The sequence below is a fragment of the Gasterosteus aculeatus genome, chromosome Y (assembly GCF_964276395.1).
Source record: "Gasterosteus aculeatus chromosome Y, fGasAcu3.hap1.1, whole genome shotgun sequence".
Taxonomy (NCBI): domain Eukaryota; kingdom Metazoa; phylum Chordata; class Actinopteri; order Perciformes; family Gasterosteidae; genus Gasterosteus; species Gasterosteus aculeatus.
The window spans coordinates 12,578,387-12,598,086 of record NC_135709.1 but is presented as its reverse complement, the minus strand read 5'-3'; the positions used below and the strand labels follow the sequence as shown (position 1 = coordinate 12,598,086).

The 19,700-nt window shown below is 44.3% G+C and overlaps 1 protein-coding gene across 1 annotated transcript; it reads right to left on the bottom strand.

Annotated features, from left to right (window-relative positions):
* Positions 1-613: 613 nt before the first annotated feature.
* On the bottom strand, positions 614-12,346 carry LOC120812203 (uncharacterized). Its single transcript, XM_040168013.2, has 5 exons — positions 12,085-12,346; positions 10,947-11,291; positions 10,316-10,710; positions 4,552-4,693; positions 614-3,125 (listed from the first exon to the last, which is right to left on the bottom strand). The coding sequence occupies exons 1-5, from the start codon at positions 12,309-12,311 to the stop codon at positions 2,108-2,110; spliced, it is 2,127 nt and encodes a 708-aa protein (XP_040023947.2). The 5' UTR covers positions 12,312-12,346; the 3' UTR covers positions 614-2,107.
* Between the last annotated feature and the right edge of the window lie 7,354 nt (positions 12,347-19,700).

The window sequence follows — 19,700 nt, the reverse complement described above, 5'->3', positions numbered from 1 at the left end:
GAGAGGGATGTCGGGGGAGAATTTGTTGAGGTGCATATTGTGAGAGTCTCAAGAACTCGTATGTGACATTTCTTGGGAAACTCGTGACCTGACCTAGTCTACTATGAAATCCATATGTGGCTTGGACAGACCATATCATGTTCTTCTATTTACCTTTCTCCTCTGTTTTCCTGTCTGTCAAAATGATTGACTTGGTCCACTAAGAGAGGGTCGCGGAGGTTCCCGTAATCAACATCTGGTTACCATTCCTCGAACCTTCAGAGCTGTATAAAAGCTCCTGGTTCCCCCCAGAAACTTGGTCAGATCTTCCGGCTCCTTTTGGGAGAAGGAACTTTCTGCCCCTTTTCAGCTGAATTGTAGTCATTTGACTTCTGTCTGTGCTTACGGCTTGATGATTTCTGTATTCTTTATCATTTTTCTATATTCTAGTTAGTAATAAATACTTAATCACAAAGCAAGCTCAAGATACTTTTGATTTCTCACATGGGCTAAATCCACCACATATCCAACAATATTAGGCAACACAGCTGCTGATGAGAATAACAAATCCTACCGCTGACCTTCAGCATGGTCGAACAAGTGTGTGAGAAATAACAGAACCAGTCTTGAAACCTTGTTCAAAAGGGGATATTTAGTTTCTTGTGTGTGTGTGTGTGCGCAGCATCACTGGTCACGCTCTATAAAATCAGCACACCGTACACATTCATCCTGTTGATTGAATCCATTTTGAATAATTAAATACAGAAAAATAAATTCACAGCTCCATGGAGACGTGGTAGTAGTTACAATGCCGGTCAGTAGACACAGACACACTGAGGGGGTGGAGGGGTGGTGGTGGAGGGATGCAATCACACAGGAACAAATAATGGGGTATTCATCCCTTCTCTGCACGGATTTCATGTTTGACGTGACACCCGCTGCTTATATAACCAGGGATCAAAGGTTGCACGGTAATAATCCGACTAGTTGTCCCTGTGAGGCTGCAGCGCCTGATTGGAGTACGCCCTCTTTACTGTAGAAGAAATTTTACGAATCTTCCTTAACCTAACAAAATGTTTCACTCCTTGTCTCTGCCTCAAAAGAGGAGAAAATAGAGCCACACAAAGGTATGAGCACACAAAGGGACTCAGCTACAGTAAGGAGTCACATCATTCGCTCTAGATGACCCAACACATCTAAAGCTCGATAAAGCTACCTGCTGCAGTAGACGTGTAGATGTGTGAGGTACATCCGTGAGTGGATTACCTCAAAGTACTTACAGGAACACAGGAACACGTCCTGTCACAGCTAAGACACGTGGAGGTATAGTGTGATAAATAACAGTAACAACATGCAGAGTCACATGTCTCTGCATCTGCCCACACAAAATAAATCTGTTGTGATCAAATACGACATTTCAGTGTGAATAAAAAGAACACGTTGAAATACACTGGAAGACCTGCATCCCGATCAATGATCCTGTTTAACAGTTAAGTACAGTATGTTAGGACACGTCATTACATCAAATAAACTTCAGGGCTTAAGAGTACAGAAAATCACATCATCATCTTATTCTTAGGCATATATTACACAGCATCATATTTCACGTCGTACTGTATTATAACAGTCTCCATCTTTCTATAATAGCTTATATTAAGAGCTTTTGAACCTTGAGAAGCCGGTTGTGCAAAGGGAAGAGAAAACGAGTGCCGCTCTGTAGCACGAGCTGGTTCAAAGTTTGTTCTAATTCATATATTATAGAATATGAAATCATGAATCTACGGAGTGCTATACCATTCTGACTTTTTGAGGGTTTTTCGACCAAAACAACTTGGTGGCCATGCATGTGCAGAAACCCATCGACTCATTTTAGGCACCTTTCAAACAAAAAACAAAAAAAGACTATAGATTATTAAAAATGTTCATTTCCATCTCTTCCTGTTGTTACCGCTCTTCATTCTCCCGCTCCCTGTTGGACCGGTTATGTAACAGTTTTCTGCTGATATCCGACTACTGGTGCTACTGCTACTGGTACTGCTGCTGCACACCACCGCCGGCTCAACGCCACGCCGATCGCCTTCGCCTGGCGCTCCAGGCGAGTGTTCGCAGGTATGAAACCCTGTGGCTCTCATAGCACGTGGCAGCAGTTGTACTGGGCCAGCGGCAGGATCTTGGGCTTGTTGTGCGTCGGCATGTTGAAGGCCAGGGCCTTCTCGCACAGCGGGAACTGAAAGAGCCTCTCGTGCAGCTTTATGCTGTGCCTCTTCCCCTGCTCCGGCCGTGCACTGTGGGCTTGAGATCGGTCCGTCGGGGTGACGTCCCCCCCGCCCTTCCCCGTACTCCCTTCTTGCTCTCCTTCTCGTCCCGCTTTTAGCGCCTGCTCCTCGTTCAGTGCGAGTCTGGGAGAGGAGCCGGAGGACTTGGTGTTGTTGTTAGGTTCAATCTCTTCTTCCTCCGGACTCAGGGGGCCCACCGCCCCCCAGCAGCACGGCACCCCCAAACCAGGCAGAGGCGATGGAGGAACTTTGGCCGTTTGACTTGCCGTGTTGTCTCCATGATTCAATGGTTGGTCTGAAATCACACAGCCGCCATCTTCCTCCTCTATCTCCATTTGTTCCTGCTCCTCCTCTGTCTCCTCGAGAACCTCTACGAAGCTTCCTAATTCCTCTTCTGGGTCCTCCTCCCTGCACTCCTGATCACCTGCGCTGTCCAGCGTCTCTTCAACTGCTTTTTCTGGCTCTGCTACGAACGAAGACGCCAAGCATTCAGCCTCCTTTGCCAAAACGCCCTGCACCTCCACTTCTTCTTCATCCTCCTCCTCTTCCTCTTCGCAGATCTGCTGTAGCGCCGGTAGGTTCCTGGTGACCGGAGGCTCTTCAGCCAGAGGCAGACGCAGGGTCAAGGTGAGGCTGGGCTGCCAGGGGCCGGGGAAAGCCTGCTGATGCGGGGGCTTCGCGGCCAGTAGGTCCCCACATTCAGGTGCTCCCAAGCGTGGTGAGCTGGGGGAGAGGGCCCCCGAGAGCCAGTACGGCGGGGCCTCCGGGCTGAGCCGGGCGTCGTCAAGCCCCTGCAGCCAGTCGTGGGCCTCGATCTCCTCAAGCGAGGCGCGGCAAGACGGGTCCTTCTGGAGCATCCGGGAGATCAGGCTGACGGGGGGGAAAGACGGAGGGGATTATCGTTAATGCCAAGAACAGAAGATGAAATTTACAGGCTTTATCTTGGCGCTACAACAACATCTTACTGAAGTGCCTTGAAACCCAAACAAGTTAAAGTTCCGCTAGACTCGGACACCCAACGCAGCATTATGTGACCTGAGGCCCAGAGCTGGTTCCCATATTGCACGATTGCTGCAGCAGAGCATCCAACAAAAGGTTTTGTATACAGTGTTTATGTGCGTAGCCTTCTAGAGAATAGGACTTGGGTATAAACACTTTCCCACATTCCTTCCTCTTGTCTAACCGTTTGGTCCTGGTGATTTCTTCACTGCAGAGAGTATCTATACGTGATGGGGGTTGTGTGTGTTTGTGGTCATGAAGCATCCACTGAGATAGCTTTCGGACAACAATGGCGCTTTTTAAAATGATACTTGGAGTCCTGCAGATTACCTTGTACATGCACTTAGTTTTAAAATTACAAATTAAAAAAGGGATGGTAAATGGTAATGTTTTTTGGATGTGATTTTGGATTTGATGAACCTGGACTTGGTAAAGGGTTTTACTTTTGAGGATGGATGGGGTCGTGTATTGCGAGATCTTGGGCAATAATCTCCTTCCCTCAGTAAGAGAATTGAAGATGGGTCGTGGCTGGGTCTTCCAGTGTGACAATGTCCCAAAACACACAGCCAGGGCAACTGAGGAATGGCTCCGTAAGAAGCATCCCAAGGTCCTGGAGTGGTCTAGCCACTCTCCAGACCTGAACCCAATAGAAAATCTTTGGAAGGAGCTGAAAGTCTATGTTGCCCAGCGACAGCCCCAAAACCTGTAGGATCTGGAGAAGGTCTGTATGGAGCAGTGGGCCAAAATCCCTGCTACAGTTTGTGCAAACCTTGTTAAGAACTACAGGAAACGTATGTATTTAATTCCAAACAATGGTTTCTGTACCAAATATTAAGTTTGCCTTTTCTGATGTGTCAAATCCTTAATATTTTTTTTTAAATCATAGAATGTGATTTTATGGATTTGTTTTGGATTCCGTCACTAAAAGTTGAAGAGAACCTATGATAAAAATGACAGACCCCTACATGCTTTTTAAGTGGGAAAACCTGCAAAATCGGCAGTGTATCAAATACATGTTCACCCCACTGTAGCTGGGTAACACTAAAAGCGCTTCACGTTTCAACTTTATATGCAGCTGGGCAGAGAAGCTTCCGGGATAACTGGGACACTATCATTATCCACTGAATCGCACGCTAACGAGATGATTTCGCGGTCAGCAGCTTTTTGACACGGGGCGACCCCCCCACCCCGCATCTATTCCACGGCACAAATGTTCCGGAGCGGAAAAGACCTTTGAGTTGAAGATGAAACACGCAAGGATCTCACAACATTTGTATTTGACACAACTCGTCCCTACCCTCTGCAGCCGTGGGAGACGTGCTCTGGGACGCGGTATCGGCAGTCCAGGATCATGACCAGAGTCTCGCTGTCGTTGGTTTCCTGGAAGGGAGGGGCTCCACACACCAACATGTACAGGATCACCCCGAGAGACCAGATATCTGGAACAAACACACACGGTACAGAAATTGGCCTTGATTATGAAATCATGTCTTTAAAAAAGACGAGCCCCCTCTCTGCTTTCAGATCATATTTAGAAATCTGAGAGCCTTTTAAGGGAGATTTCTGAAGCAGAACACAACGTGAAAAACAGATCCTGTCCCATATAGACACCAAAAACATCCACATCGTCGGCGGAGAGGTCACAGGTCGGGTTGAGCAACAGGCCGGTTGAGTGCTACGTGACATTTAAATAAGGTTGCTCCTCAATGAAGTAGGAAGAGGGAGTGTGTGAGTGACAGCTGCATGACCAGTTGGATGTGACACACATGCACACACAGTGCTGACAGTATTTTTTTTTTCCTCCTCCCTTTTCTTCCTCCTCTGCCTGTCGGCCCCTCCCTGCCTCCCCCTCCTCCCCCCCATGCAGATGCAGTGAGAGGAACGAGCCGACACACAGCAGCCCGAACCGGGGGAGAACACTGCAGCGACCCGTTCAAGGAAACACACATGAACACACGCAGGGGAAAGGGGAGCGGAGGGCCGACGACCTCAGCAAACAGAGGGCCCGTTGTGCTATTCTGAGAATCATCCTGCTTTCCTTTTTCTTTTACTGTTCTCCTCTCCGTTTCTCCACCGAGTGCTGGAAATAGAAGCGCTGTAACTGTAGAAATAAAAATAAAGGCCACCTCTGCTAATATTTGTTTCCAGAGTTACTTAAAGGACCAGTTATTGCTGACTTTCTCTTTTCCTATCCCAACCTTTGGTCCGTTTTGTCATTGTTACTGTAGAGTCTCACAGGGACCACGGATGTCCACATGGAAAGAGTGAAAGTAGCACATGCATCTTAAAAAAGGTGGTGTACTGATTTCTCGACACAAACGGCTGTCCCTGCTGGCCTCAGGTCACATCAGGAGACAAACTGAACAGCTGCTAGCACTGTAGCTCTGTGATAACAATGTTTTTCAGTTAGTCCACCACTCTGGCCGGTTTAAAAAATGACGAGCATTCATGATGTCCAGATGGCGATCCCAGAGTTTCCCTCTTTTCCTGTTCAAGTCAAATTTAAACTTTTTACAATACCTTTGGCTATTGTCTAAAAAACATGCAGGAATGCAGGTGAACATCAGCCTGTTTGCATCGTCGTTTACTGCATGCTGAGCATTTATCGCAAGTTGGTAACAAAATCCTTTTCCGAGATTGCACTTCTACTTCACAAGAGCTTGTGCCATAATTTCTATTCATAAACACATGTCAAGTGTGAAGTGATACAGATAATAATAATTGCAGACTCTCATACAGCAGGCAGCAACTTGAAAGAGTTCCTCTGTAAATGAACCATTAAAATATCCAAAGCGGAGCCGAAATAGATAAGGATTGAAAAACAATACAATGAAAATACACTGTGCTTCACTCAGACCCATATCTATCCACCGACTATCACACGTACCCCTCCCACGTGTGATAAACATTCAGCCATTGTCCCACATTGTATCCACGATGGTCCAAACAATGGCCCTCAGTCCTCGCTGTGCGCTCCCGTGCAGAGTGTTGTTATGCACCGCGGCGGAGAAGCCACTAAGTGCTGCGCGTGTACTCTCCTCTGCTGGCCGGGGAATATCACAGGTACTCACAACTGGTGCCGTGCCGGATCAATGCTCGGCCTCAAGAAGCTCCAAACAGCTGTAGATCTAATGTGATGTTTGTATTGTCTCACTCCTGAGAAAGTGTGTCCTGACTTTACTGGTAGTGCGCACCCACACACACACACACACAATTACTGATGTAATGATCTTGATTAAGCTGTGAAGATAATACGAGCATTACTTGCATGCAGAAGGTTTCACCCTCCACTGATAAGTGACTCAGGTGGAAATCCCACTCTGATCCGTCTGACATGGTCTGGCGCTATATTCTGAGTGATCGTGTGCCTCCAGTGACCTTCCAAAAAGTCTCCACATACTAGACGCTAGTCGTGAATCCTCACGATGAGCACATGGATCATCGTGGTATGGCAATCATAAGAATGTGATGGAGACAAAAGCTGATAGTGACCTTGACCTTTGACCACAAACAAAACCCATCAGTTCATCCTTGAGCACTTGAGCATTGTGACGTGGAGTGATACAAAAAAAAGGACATTAAAGGGTACTTCTGCAGTTGTGTAGTGTACTTCTATAAAAGCAGGGTCAGAATGTTAGTGTCCACTGTGGGTTTAGCTCTAAGACTGGATCCTAAAAATTCCCATAATGCATTGATTTTGAAGACATCATCAGGGTAATTTGTTCAAACTTTAGACATCCCCTGAGGAGGACACCGCACAACCATTTGTTTCTTTTAACTGACCTGCTGATGTAAAAATGGCAGAGTGGCCTTTGAGAAGTACCACAGAAGAAGTACCTGCCTGTTGAGTCGGTACACAGAAGTCGACAGTGACCGAGTGACCGTAAGATCACCTCTCGTGCAATGGGACACACTCTCGTGCTGCTCCCAAAGGACTCGTTCGTCACTAGACACAACTCCCCTCAAAGTGATTTGACTTTTTGTTTTGTTTTGCTTGCTTCTAGCGTTGCTCCTGACTGAGCCGCAAGCAACTTTGAGGACACATCACACTTCATCACACCCACCATCTGCCACTCGCAGTGTTTTCCACTTCCTGCTTGGCTCAATCACCAGCGTCAGAGCCTAAAGTCATTGCCATCAGCATCTGATATATTATGCGGGAGTTAATGTTTGTAGACACAACTGCCAGTCCCTCCCACCCCCACCCCACCAGCAGAGCGCTTGCCGAGACCAGAAAAAGGACAAAATACAAGTAGAGGACAGTGTTTTTGAACAAACATGTAAATAGGAGTGTGTAGCTGACGCCCAGAGAGTTGGGGTATAACGATTCATTTGAACAACGATTCGATTCGAATCGCGATTCATGGTTGCCGATTCGATTCATGGACGATCTGGGTTCATTTAGAACGATTCGATTCGATTTGATTCAGTGACTTGAAATCGATTCAGTAACTTTACTGGACAGTGCAGGAAAGGTTTCGAGATCCCTGTTGTTTCTTGTAAGGAAATCAGGTTTAAATTAATTATGGATATTATAAACAAGCAAACAACAATTAATGGAAATGTATTAACCTTTTATTTGAATCAAGTGCCATTTTCAGTGTAAACATTACACAATAATTACACAATGTTTGGTCCAATTACTGAACCCCGGATTTTCAACCACATTGTAGGGTCGCATGTCTTTACAGATAAACTTGGCAATTGTTACTGTGATGTTGAGTTTGGTGCTGGCGAGGCCTGAGGTGTCTGCAGAGCTGGAGTTACCTGCTGCTGCTGCTGCAGCGGTGACGCTGCTAGAGGTCCTGACTGTCGGCGTTGTTTAATCCCACGGCGCCTTAGTAGATGGCCGGAAAGATTCGTCCAAGATTGTATCGTTTCCAAGTATCGATACAATCGATTATGTACCATTTCAATCGATTTGTAACCGATATATGTCGTCCGGAATGCCGATTTGTGGAGCACAGATCAATTCAGTTGGATCGCATGAATATAAATCGATTAATCGATTCACTGAATGAATCGTTACACCCCTACCAGAGAGGCATGCAATATCAGCCAAATGCAGAACTTCCCCCTTCAGACACAAACTGGACCCCTCCCTGGTTCTGTGTCATTCTCTGTGACTTCTTTGCCGAGTCATAACCCCCAAATCCTAGTGGGCTTGGTTTCACGTGCAAGGTTTGTGGTTTCCAACCACGCCCACCCAGTTCTATCCAAATCGTCCAAAGTGATTAGAAACAAAAACTAGGGGTGTAACGATTCATCCACTGAATCGATTAATCGATTTATATTCCTGCGATCCAACTGAATCGATCTGTGCTCCACAAATCGGCATTCCAGACGACATATATTGATTACAAATTGATTGAAATGGTACATAATCAATTGTATCGATACTTGGAAATTTGAGCACAAAAACGGTATGGATGTGTGTTTGTTTGTTTGTTTTTTAGCACTTTAGACACGTTAAACGTTACTCGATTCAGTCTGCCTGTCTGCGACGTCATCAGTACGCAGCGGCAGCCGCGCAAAACTCTGAACAACAACAAAACACAGCGTGGAGGAGACGACTGCGAGCAAGACATTTACAAACCAACTTATCGATCCAGCGCGTGGAAACATTTTGGCTTTTGCAAACACGGAGGTGTTCTAAATAAGTTGCTGTTTGTAGAATATGTAGAAGCCAAAGACACAGAAACACGACGAATCTTTCCAGCCATCTACTAAGGCGCAGTGGGATTAAACCACGCCGACAGTCAGGACCTCTAGCAGCGTCACCGCTGCAGCAGCAGCAGCAGGTAACTCCAGCTCTGCAGACACCTCAGGCCTCGCCAGCACTCAAATAAAAGGTTAATACATTTGCCATTAATTGTTGTTTGCTTGTTTATAATATCCATAATTAATTTAAACCTGATTTCCTTACAAGAAATAACAGGAATCTCGGAAACTTTGCCCGCACTGTCCAGTAAAGTTACTGAATCGATTTCAAGTCACTGAATCGAATCGAATTGAATCGTTCTAAATTAACCCAGATCGTCCATGAATCGAATCGGCAACCTTGAATCGCGATTCGAATCAAATCGTTGTTAAAATGAATCGTTACACCCCTAACAAAAACACATTTGGCACAGCTACGGGCTGATTATGTAAATAACAGTGTTTATCTTTTATCGTGTCTCTCCTCGTACACACACTTCCAGCAGCAAAGGAACCGCAGTGCATTAAACAGCAGCCTGTTTACAGACAGAAATATCAAATAGATGTGTGTGTGTGTGTGTAGAGACGGGTTTATGAGTCACCTTACTAAGCTGAGATCACTAAGGGACTTCTCTTCCTCTGTGCTGCTCCGAATTATGAGCAACCTACACATGTGTTCAGTGAAGTGTGTGTATGTGAATTTATATCGAAGTGATGCGCAGGTAGAAGCTGAAATCAACACATACGGCTTTTAAAAAAGGAAGTCACGTGAAAACGTAAACTATGGTAACAAATTCACAAGTTACTGATGCGTGCGAGGGGTTTTTCTATGTGACTTTTCTATGTTTTCTCTCACTCCAACACACATGTACACACATATATACACAAATGCTTGCTATGCAGTGTGAGCTGCAGTGTTTGGTTCCACTTCAGAACAAGCCCCGATGGCTCAGGACTGGCTAGCTTGCTCAGATTGACCCAGATACACATTCTAATCCTTCACGGACATTACACACACACACAGACACGCGCACACCCAGAACATTTTTATACAATCACATAAATTTTAATGGGTATACAGAGTTGGAACACACTAGTAAAATACAAGGAAATACACAGAGTGGAGGAGGACACATGTGGCCATACAAAGACCCCCTGAGGTGACACGTTTGCTTCTGTAGGACAAAAGCAGCCACGTTGAGAGGATCTGTTGATCACCCCGCCACCATTTAGATTTCTCTTGTGACCCCTTGTGGGGTTCCTGACCCTCACGTTGGCAACCATTTATCGAGACACCAGTTCAGGTTCAACACCAATCCAATGCAAAAACAGAGAAGTAAAAATATAAATGTGTTTCTCACCCACAGCTGGAGCATCATACTCTTCCCCCAGCAGGATCTCTGGGGCCGAGTACGCCAGCGACCCACAGCTGGTGGCCAACATCGTCCCGGGTTGGAATAAGTTGCTGAACCCAAAGTCAGTCAGCTTCACTGCCCCCTGCTGAGGAAAGAACACCACGTTCTCGGGCTTCAGGTCCCGGTGCACCACGTGAAGCTGGTGGCAGTATGCCACAGCGCGTACGATCTGGGCAAAGTGGCGCTTGGCGGTGCCTTCGGCCACGCCCCCCTCGTGGCACAGGATGTAGTCGTAGAGGTCGCCCCCCTCGGCCAGCTCCATCACCAGGTAGAGGGTGGTGGGCGTGTCGATGACCTCGTACAGGCGGACCACGTTGGGATGCTGAACCAGCCTCATGCACCTGGAAATAATGATTCATTACGGTGGGGTAATTGGGGTAAATAAGGATGCTCAGCTCCTCCAGAGCACCCTGAGATCTACACAGGTGTGATCTTTATTTTTTCCATGTTTGGCTCAGACAAGATTTTGATGGATCACACAACGTTAATCATCAGTATGCTTGTTTGTAATCCCATTAAATCAAACAAGCAGGAAGTTTGAACCTTTTTTTAAACCTCTTCTTTCGGGATCATTTACCTCACTTCCTGTAAGAGGTGACTCGCAGCCATCACATCGAGTTTTGTCTTGTCAATCATCTTGACGGCAACCAGCTGCCTGGTGTTGACATGGCGAGCCAGCTTGACCACGGCAAAGTGGCCCCTCCCCAACGTCCGACCAAGATGGTACAGTCCGCTGAGGTCCGAGCGACTGGGGCTGCTCCTGGGGTCGGGGTGCCCATCGTGAGCGGAGGTTCTGTCTCCAGAGGTGTCCATGTTTGAACAAGAAGGAGGTGGGAGAAAACGTAAAGTGGAAAGCAGTTGTGTCAAGGTGCAGGGAGGAGGGGCTGTTGGGCAGCAACGTTCTTCAGTGATGGGGAGTTGCCTGGCAAGACAAAGAAAAGACAACAAAATGAGAGTATTGATGATTTGGGCCCCTCTGCCCCGAAAGGAAAACGGGAGATTCCTCATTGCTGCAGGCGCTGGACCAGATTGATATTTCACATCTTTTGCCAGAGACAGAGAATACGGAATAAGTTTTCGTATCAGGTAGTGAAGAACAAATATGATTTGCATTGTCTGATGTTGAAGAGCTGCGTTTGGCTCAATCTCAAATAACAGCCACCCAGCACAAATGGCAGGCCAAATCAATACTGTAACAGGAAATCATAATCTGTGTGTGTGTGTCATTAGTTTGACTAAGAGGGTCAAAAGGTAGCATTAGACCTGATGATGTCATCCCCCACCCCAACAAGTTCACAAAAATGACCACTATCAACTCCACGGCTATTTACCACTATCTTCTTCATCCTTATTGCCGTCAGCATCTTATCGTCACTAACTTATTCTTTAACGAATACGTGATGGAGACGCGCTCGCGCAGGCCTCCCCAGGTCCGTGTGGTCTGATTCGTCCGGCTGTGCGGCATTATCGGATACAACACACGTCGTTACTTAACGTTACATGGCGACGAGCTGCTACTGACTGTTGGCACAAACGTCCCCCCCCCCCCCCCCCCCGTACCTCTCCCCCGGCGGCAGCTCAACAGCTCCAAAACAAACGCCCCCCTAGCAACCTCGCTGAACATCGGAAAAGCGTCGGAAGAACCCGACGCCGCTGCTGTGGCCGGCCGGTCCGAGGCGGCTCCCGGACCGCAGAAACCTCGCTGTCCAACTTACCATTGTCGAGCCAATATCCCGCAGCTGCGAAGTGTCCGGCCGCGCCGCCCGCCTCCGTCACTGCGTCGCCTCGCCACGCTGAACTCGGCCGCAGGAACTGACAGCGCCGCCTCTTTCATAACACTGCGTGTTCGCGGTCCACGCGTGCACATACTTATGTCATGACGGCGGACGGCTCTCCGGCAGAGAGGGAGAGAAGGGAGGGAGATACCGCGGGACCGGGGCATGGCGACCCGCGCGCGCAGCTTTCTCTCTGACGTCAGTACATTCTAGCGCGCTCCCGCGGCGGAGCAGGAGGCCGCGAGCCTCTTGTGCAGTGAAGAGAGCAAAACGACGGAATGAATGATCAGGATGTCCAAGCAATGACATAATGACACTGGCTAATCAGTATTTTTCTTTTCTCAAAATAGCTTCGGGGCTGGGGCACAATGAGCTGTGCCATAATATACACTATCACGTACATTCCTAAGATACTTCTATTCTAATGGATGTATTCATGTTGCTTGAAGACTCAGTGGGCTACAATGGAAATGAGGAAATAAACCAAAAAGTTGTTTCCATTTATACCACCTTTTGTCGCTAATGTGTAAGGGAAATTCATGGATAATTCTTGATCTATCTCAATTGGGCGTTTTTCAAAAGACGAAAACTGGATTAAATAGTAGATTTAATACTGTCCTGATGTAATGTTATGCATCAAATGTAATATGTGTTTTGTGTTAATTAACCTATTACTCTGTCCATTTATTGTATCACCTCCAACTGACAATCACAGTCTTAAACTGACTGCATTTAATATGTTGTTGATATGTGGAGTATTTAAAGTTTAAGCAATGTAATTGTTGTGTTCAAAAATGAAGAAACGCCGGACAGACAGAGGTCATCAAAATCAATCAAAAGGTTAAAATCAAATGTGTTTAATAAAAGAGATGGTGTTGTGGTAAAAAGAACATCTCAGCTGAGGAGCCGCTGGTCTCAGAAACCAACAGGCCCCAGGTCAGTCCTTTTGACCATCCCTAGTGCCCGTTTGTCGCCTCCACCAGCGAACTCGAGAACAATGGTTCCTACAGGTATTTTTTAACAATGCTTAAAGGTGTGAAAGTTAGTGTCCACACCTCTGGGAGTGGTCTTCTGGTGAGTTCAATGTAACTCGGATTTTGAATGATCCTCAGTCAATATCAGTTGTTGTTCAAGTATTACATGCATGCATTCCAGTTGATTACATTACATCAAATACAATCATAACTGTACATTGGTATTATTCTATTACAGTTGCAGAATTACAGTGGTTACAGAATTACTTTATTGATTACAGTTTCAGAATCATGGCTGTATTCTGGTGTACATGCATTTTTATTAATTTTATGAACCGGATCGTCAATTTGTTCCTACAATCCATCCCTTTACACCAATTTTGGTGTAAAAACCAATCAGAGGGATCGGTTCATCAAATTCCTCAGTTTTGTCAGAGGTGTCGTCTCTATTTGTTTAGCATAACGTTCGATCCAATATGACACGCTTGATCTTACACATTCTAATCATAAGATGTGCATCTGGACACCACTTGTTAACTTGTACCTGGCACAGAACAAAAACTCCCTCGAAAACCCTTTTTGGGAATAAAACGAGGAAGAAATCTGTCGGAGAGATTGAAAGATCTTCTCCCAGGATTTAACATTTTATCACAGATGTCATATGTACAGTATAAATTGACACAGGACACATTAATTTAATAAAACCTAATGGCATCATGGGGCTGGTCTTCTTGAATGGGTGCGGTGGTCTGCGGTGGTTATGACTCTAATGATAACAGTCCTGATGCAGAGGATGCAACAGCATTCACCTGTGAATAGAATGCCGGCCATAATGGAGACTGTTATCACAAAAATAAACAATTGTTTGTATTTACCAAATCATGAGTCAAATAAGCCCGAGAAGCGGTTGTCAATGTCACTGTTCTCTGCTGGTTCTTCAGTGAGAGCTTTCAGCAGTGGTTCACCTCCATTTGTGTGTGCAGGTGTTTTCTCGACCATTTCAGGATCTCTTATGCTAAATGGTTGTTGTTGTTGTTGTTGTTGTCCATGGGGCAGTGTTTGTAGAGGGGCTCAGGAACTTGGAAGTTTCTGTTCTGGAAATCGATGGCTCTGATGTGACCCAAATGGGTCTGAGGTTATGTCTGTGCTGGGCTGTCCCCGGAGTGGGAAGATGAAGGGTTGCTGGAACGGCCGTCCCGCAAAAGGGACACCCAGGAGTTTCTTGGACCCTTTCTGAATCGGTCCTAGTCTTGCTTCTGGTCTCCTAGAATGATATTGGTCTTGCTTCTGGTCCGGCTCTGCGGTGCTGGTTCTGCTGTGGTCGGTCCTGATGCTTCCTCCTGGTCCTGCACGGTGGTCAAGCAGACTCTGGGCTGAGGAAGTCCTTCCTCTCAGCGAGATGATGGTTGTTTGGTCACTGCTCACGGTTCCCTATGGTGCCGCTCAGGTTGTTGACAGGTGGTCTCTCCTCTTCTGTGTCATCCCTCTCTGCTCCAGCAGGGGTAGCGGTGCGTCTTCTAGATCCTGTGTGTGACTTGAAACTCATTAGACACCCCTCCAGGTATTCCCATAGCTTCCATTCTACTTTTGTGGCTTTTAGGTTAATGTAGTTTATCAATTATTGGGGATGCATTCCTGTCTGTTGTGCACTGTGTCTATAGTTATGTTTTGTTTAATCGTGACAATACTGTTATCTTAATAAGTACAACTCAACGGAAAGGTGAATCTCTTTCACCGTCCGACCAGATGTTCAATGTGAATATGTCTATTTACTGTATAGTTCTATATCAGGGAAATGTTTGGACATTATGAATCAAGAACCTGGATCTCTTGTTCTCACAATAATATCAACCGTGTGTATTTGCTTGTATATCAAAATCATTTTAGCTTGGATTTCAATGACGGGTTTCTGTCCCTTTTCTTAATCTGAAAGTTGTGTGGTAATAACTTGTACAAAAACTAAAGTGTTTGTGGGATTATGCATGAGTGTATACTTCCTCTTGTTATCAAAGGCTTGGTCAGACGACGCGTAGTGGTCGTCATTGACGTGTGATTGAGATCCACTCTCTTCTTGATCCTGAGAATCTCGCAGGTCATGTGACCAGACTGATCGGGGGATCCGAGGTGCGGGAAGATCAGGATTCCCTGGTCAGCTGTTGAATAGAGAAGCCCAATGGGGTGCCTGCGTGTGTGTGTGTGTGTGTGTGTGTGTGTGTGTGTGTGTGTGTGTGTGTGTGTGTGTGTCTTGGTGATCTTCCCAGGTGTTCCTCCTGGTCTTTGTATTTTGTGCAAATTTAAACATTACTTATCTAGTCCTTAATTCTTTCCGTTCTAGTCATTACCTTCTTAATTTTAGCTTTAACTGTACCATTTACTTTACTATCAGTCCTGCTGACTGAATGACAAGAACAATATTTCAAATTCATTCCAAAAATAGATATCAAATTGTGAGCCGTTTGTCGATTCAACTCTTGTGAGCTGTTGACAATACGTTTCCTCCGGTATCTAAATCTTTCTTTTAGTAATTTATTTAGTTAAGTTTTCCCATCGTTCAATTTGGAAAATTATTTCTATATCTACATCCCTCCTGTTGAGACATGTGTTATTTTAACACATGTCTCAAAATAAATGTGTTAGAATCAGCATCAGGTCAGCTTCAGACGTCTTTGCATTGGCTCAAAGTTCAACGCTGGCTGGCGAGCTCTTCCCCGTTTGTTGTTGTATGTGGGAGACCTGCTAAGTCCCTCCAGGACGTGTGATGATCTGTGTCTTTGTGACTTTCCATCACAATTGGACTTTCATTTGCATTCTCAGTCGTCAGGGCAGCTATCTTGCGTTCTCTACCTGTGAACTCAAAACTCAACTCATGGTTTGTTAATGACCTAGAACATTCATTTATTCCTAATGAAAATAATATCAATATATCATGTGTAGTTACATGTTTGTATGGTTTGTTGATAAAATCATTACAGGATGATGGTCTGTAACGAAGTTTTCCATTCTGTACTGCTATTACTAATGTTATCCTATGATCTAAACTTTGCTTCTGTCATTAAGATGCTGTATGAGATGTACTGTGCACTGTACATCTCATATCCACACTCAACAACTTGCAGCCTATCACTAAGTTTAAGAGAAAAAATGTTAGAATCAATTGAAGATGGAGGCAGGGGAGGCACTGTTGAATGGAAATACAGAGTGGAAGTGGGAAATTCAAAAACTGTTACATGTGTTGTAACTTTCTTCTTTTAACTGTCGCCGGCTGCCATTTTGGAAATCTCCAAAGCACATGTTCTCCACCCCCCAGTAATGGTGGATAACAAGTCATTGTTATCCCCTCTGTAGACCGTGCTGAGAATTTCTTTTTCAGGCATCTTTTAACCGTTTTCTCTATTTATCTCCGTCCGCCATCTTGTAATGTTCCAAAAACATGTGTGCTCCGTTTTCCCCAAGACCAGGCCCCAATCAAATTCTTAATCCAGCTTCATGCTTTTCGAAACATGCAACATACAATTATATACAAGTTCGCAACGTTATTCACTGACCGTTATGTATTGTAAATTTACCATTAATTTTGCAATCTGGGTCGTTTTTCCAATCTAATTAAATGCTGACCATGTCGCCATGACTCTGGCCTTGTTCCTGCATACAATTATTCCGCAAATTTAGTTAGTTCTTGGCACTATGGCTCGTAGCTCTGTCCTCACCGATTCCAAATTTTAATCTTTTTTCTTGCCATATAGGCGTCATCTAGTCCATACTTTAATTTATTGTGCTTTCTAACAGAACGTGAGAGAGCTTATCGAGACAACACGGCAGTCGCCACTAGCCGGCAAACCTCGTCCCCTCTCCCAGTATTGACAATACGATCACAATCTCAATACGCCTCTGGGACTTGGTTCTGTTAGAGCTTCAGGCACTATGCATTATGTAACTAATCTATAAGTTAGATATACGTTAGATATACGTTTACCCTCATCCGGTTGAGGCCTATACTAGGTATCCATTCATTCCTTCTATGACAGATACAGTGAAATAACGTTGCCCATTTGCTTAACGTTAACGCTACACAACCGAGCTTTGTCGGTAACTCATACAAAAGACGTCCAAACAAACACTATATACAATGTGCTTTTTATCACAACGGCCATCCAAACTAAGAGAAAAATTATTATTTTTTTCTGTAAAATTCAGTTTACCTCAAAACATTGTATCTTGTCCACTCACACCTTAATGTTCTATGATAAACTATACAGCATTTCAGTTTTAAAACAACTGGTTGCTGGTTACCTTTTCGATGACGCCGTGTGAGTGAAGAAAATCGATTGCTGGGCTTTGTTCAGATCATCCGTCCATTGCTCTCCATCACGTCAGGGTCACCAAATTGTTGTATTCAAAAATGAATAAACGCCGGACGGACAGAGGTCATCAAAATCAATCAAAAGGTGTTGTGGTAAAAAGAACATCTCAGCTGAGGAGCCGCTGGTCTCAGCAACCAACAGGCCCCAGGTCAGTCCTTTGACCATCCCTAGTGCCCGTTTGTCGTCTCGACCAGCGAACTCGAGAACAATGGTTCCTACAGGTATTTATAACAATGCTTAAAGGTGTGAAAGTCAGTGTCCACACCTCTGGGAGTGGTCTTCTGGTGAGTTCAATGTAACTCGGATTTCGAATGGCCCTTAGTCAATATCAGTTGTTGTTCAAGTATTACATGCATGCATTCCAGTTGATTACATTACATCAAATACAATCATAACTGCATCGATATTATTCTATTACAGTTGCAGAATTACAGTGGTTTTACAATATTGTCATTACTTTATTGATTACACAGTTTCAGAATCATGGCTGTATTCTGGTGTACACTATATGCATTTTGATTAATTTTATGAACCGGGTCGTATATTTGTTTTTAATATCCTACAATATCAACAACTGCAAAAGACTGCTGGAAAGAACCAAACACCCCGTCCAGGAAAAGGCGATTCTCTTTAAAACTGAAACTGACACTGAAAAAACAACTCATAGTATTTCAATTGTTTTGATAATTTAGCTATTTGTGATTCATGGTCTGAAATGGCCAACATAAATACATAAAGATTACTCCCAATGATCAGTTCAAATGAACATTGACTTGGTTACATTTCCCACTCAAGTGTATATTAGTAGTTTCATTCATTGAAATGTATATACAAATTAAAAAAAAGTAGAAGAGGTTCTGGAAAAAAACAGAGTAAACTAAAATGCTTCCCTTCGCTGCTTTCCTCTACCAACAAGTCAAATCACTGTGTACAGTCAAGAATGATGAAAATGTCATCACTTCATCAGAATATGAATTATTAAATCAGGAATCAGGAACATTTATTGCCAAAATATGTTAGACATATAAGGAATTTGACATGAGTAATGGCCTTTGTGTTTTGTGAGGTCAAAGGTCACCTGATCAGTTTATTCTTGTGGTCAGGTGGACTATCGCACCAAATTTCAATACTACACAATAACGGGACGGGTGGACAAACAGTAAACAAAAATAAGTTGTAAAACAGGATAAAGTTAAAGTTAAATCCTTGAAAAAAAATGGGCTCTTCAACATAAAATATCAAATAAGTGGGTGCCATGATTTGAAATCTATTTATCATAGAATATGGAAAATGTGTCTCCGCCATAAAGATAGATGGTAATTCTTACTTTATTTATATCATAACATAATGTGTCACGGTTTGGGTTCATGTCTGGTTTTATTTTGTAATTTCTTGCCTCTGTTCTCCCTGGGTCACCTGCCTTGTCCTGTCTTCCCATGTGATTTTCATGTCATGATTGTTTCCAGCTGTTTCCAATCACCTGCACCTCCCTGGTGTATTTAAGGCCTGTGTGTCTGTTGTCACTTGTGGCGTCATTGTAAATTGTATGGAAGCCATGTTCAAGTTCCAGGTTCCTGTCCTTGTTTTTGGCCTTTTTCCTTTTGAAAACCTTTTGACTATTAAAGTATTTGTGTTTCAAAAAAACCTCTGCATTTGAGTCCTGCCTTCAACGAATCTTCCTGACAATAATGTTTATCTCATATATGAGTAGCGTTATTTCCCTTCAACATAAATCAACCAAGCTGACTATCTACAGACGAGGGACAGCTCCTCTAGTCTCAGGGTAGCTGTGAAAATGTGTGCTGCTTTTCAATCTTCGGTATCAATTTGTGTCCACACAATAAGTGCACTGTTCCAGATGATGCAGACGGGTTTCAATTTTTATTGCTCCAAAATGATAAAACATTGCATGTAACAAACATTTGCTTAAATTAACTTCTTTGCAGTAGAAAGCAGGCTGCTTTGCCGCTGACATTTATTTAGCAAGGAATACATTTTATGCTACTTGGGCCCAATATAACAAACTATGACACTCTTTATTACTTTAGGGGATGCTACAAAAATACCTTAATATACAGATACAGTTTATACATTTATACTATCTATATTCATGTACATGTTTGTTTGTTTGTACATGTTACATAAGCAGTAGCTAGAAAGGCTGCTCCTCATTCAGCCATTTACAAAAAGCTCTCTAACAATGCGATGTCCTCTGTTTAGT

Excerpts from the sequence above, each read along its gene's own strand:
- LOC120812203 (XM_040168013.2), bottom strand. The coding sequence starts at position 12,311 with ATGCCCCGGTCCCGCGGTATCTCCCTCCCTTCTCTCCCTCTCTGCCGG. Across the intron at positions 11,292-12,084 it reads GGGATATTGGCTCGACAATG|GCAACTCCCCATCACTGAAG; the intron begins GTAAGTTGGACA and ends TTGTCTTGCCAG. Across the intron at positions 10,711-10,946 it reads CACCTCTTACAGGAAGTGAG|GTGCATGAGGCTGGTTCAGC; the intron begins GTAAATGATCCC and ends CATTATTTCCAG.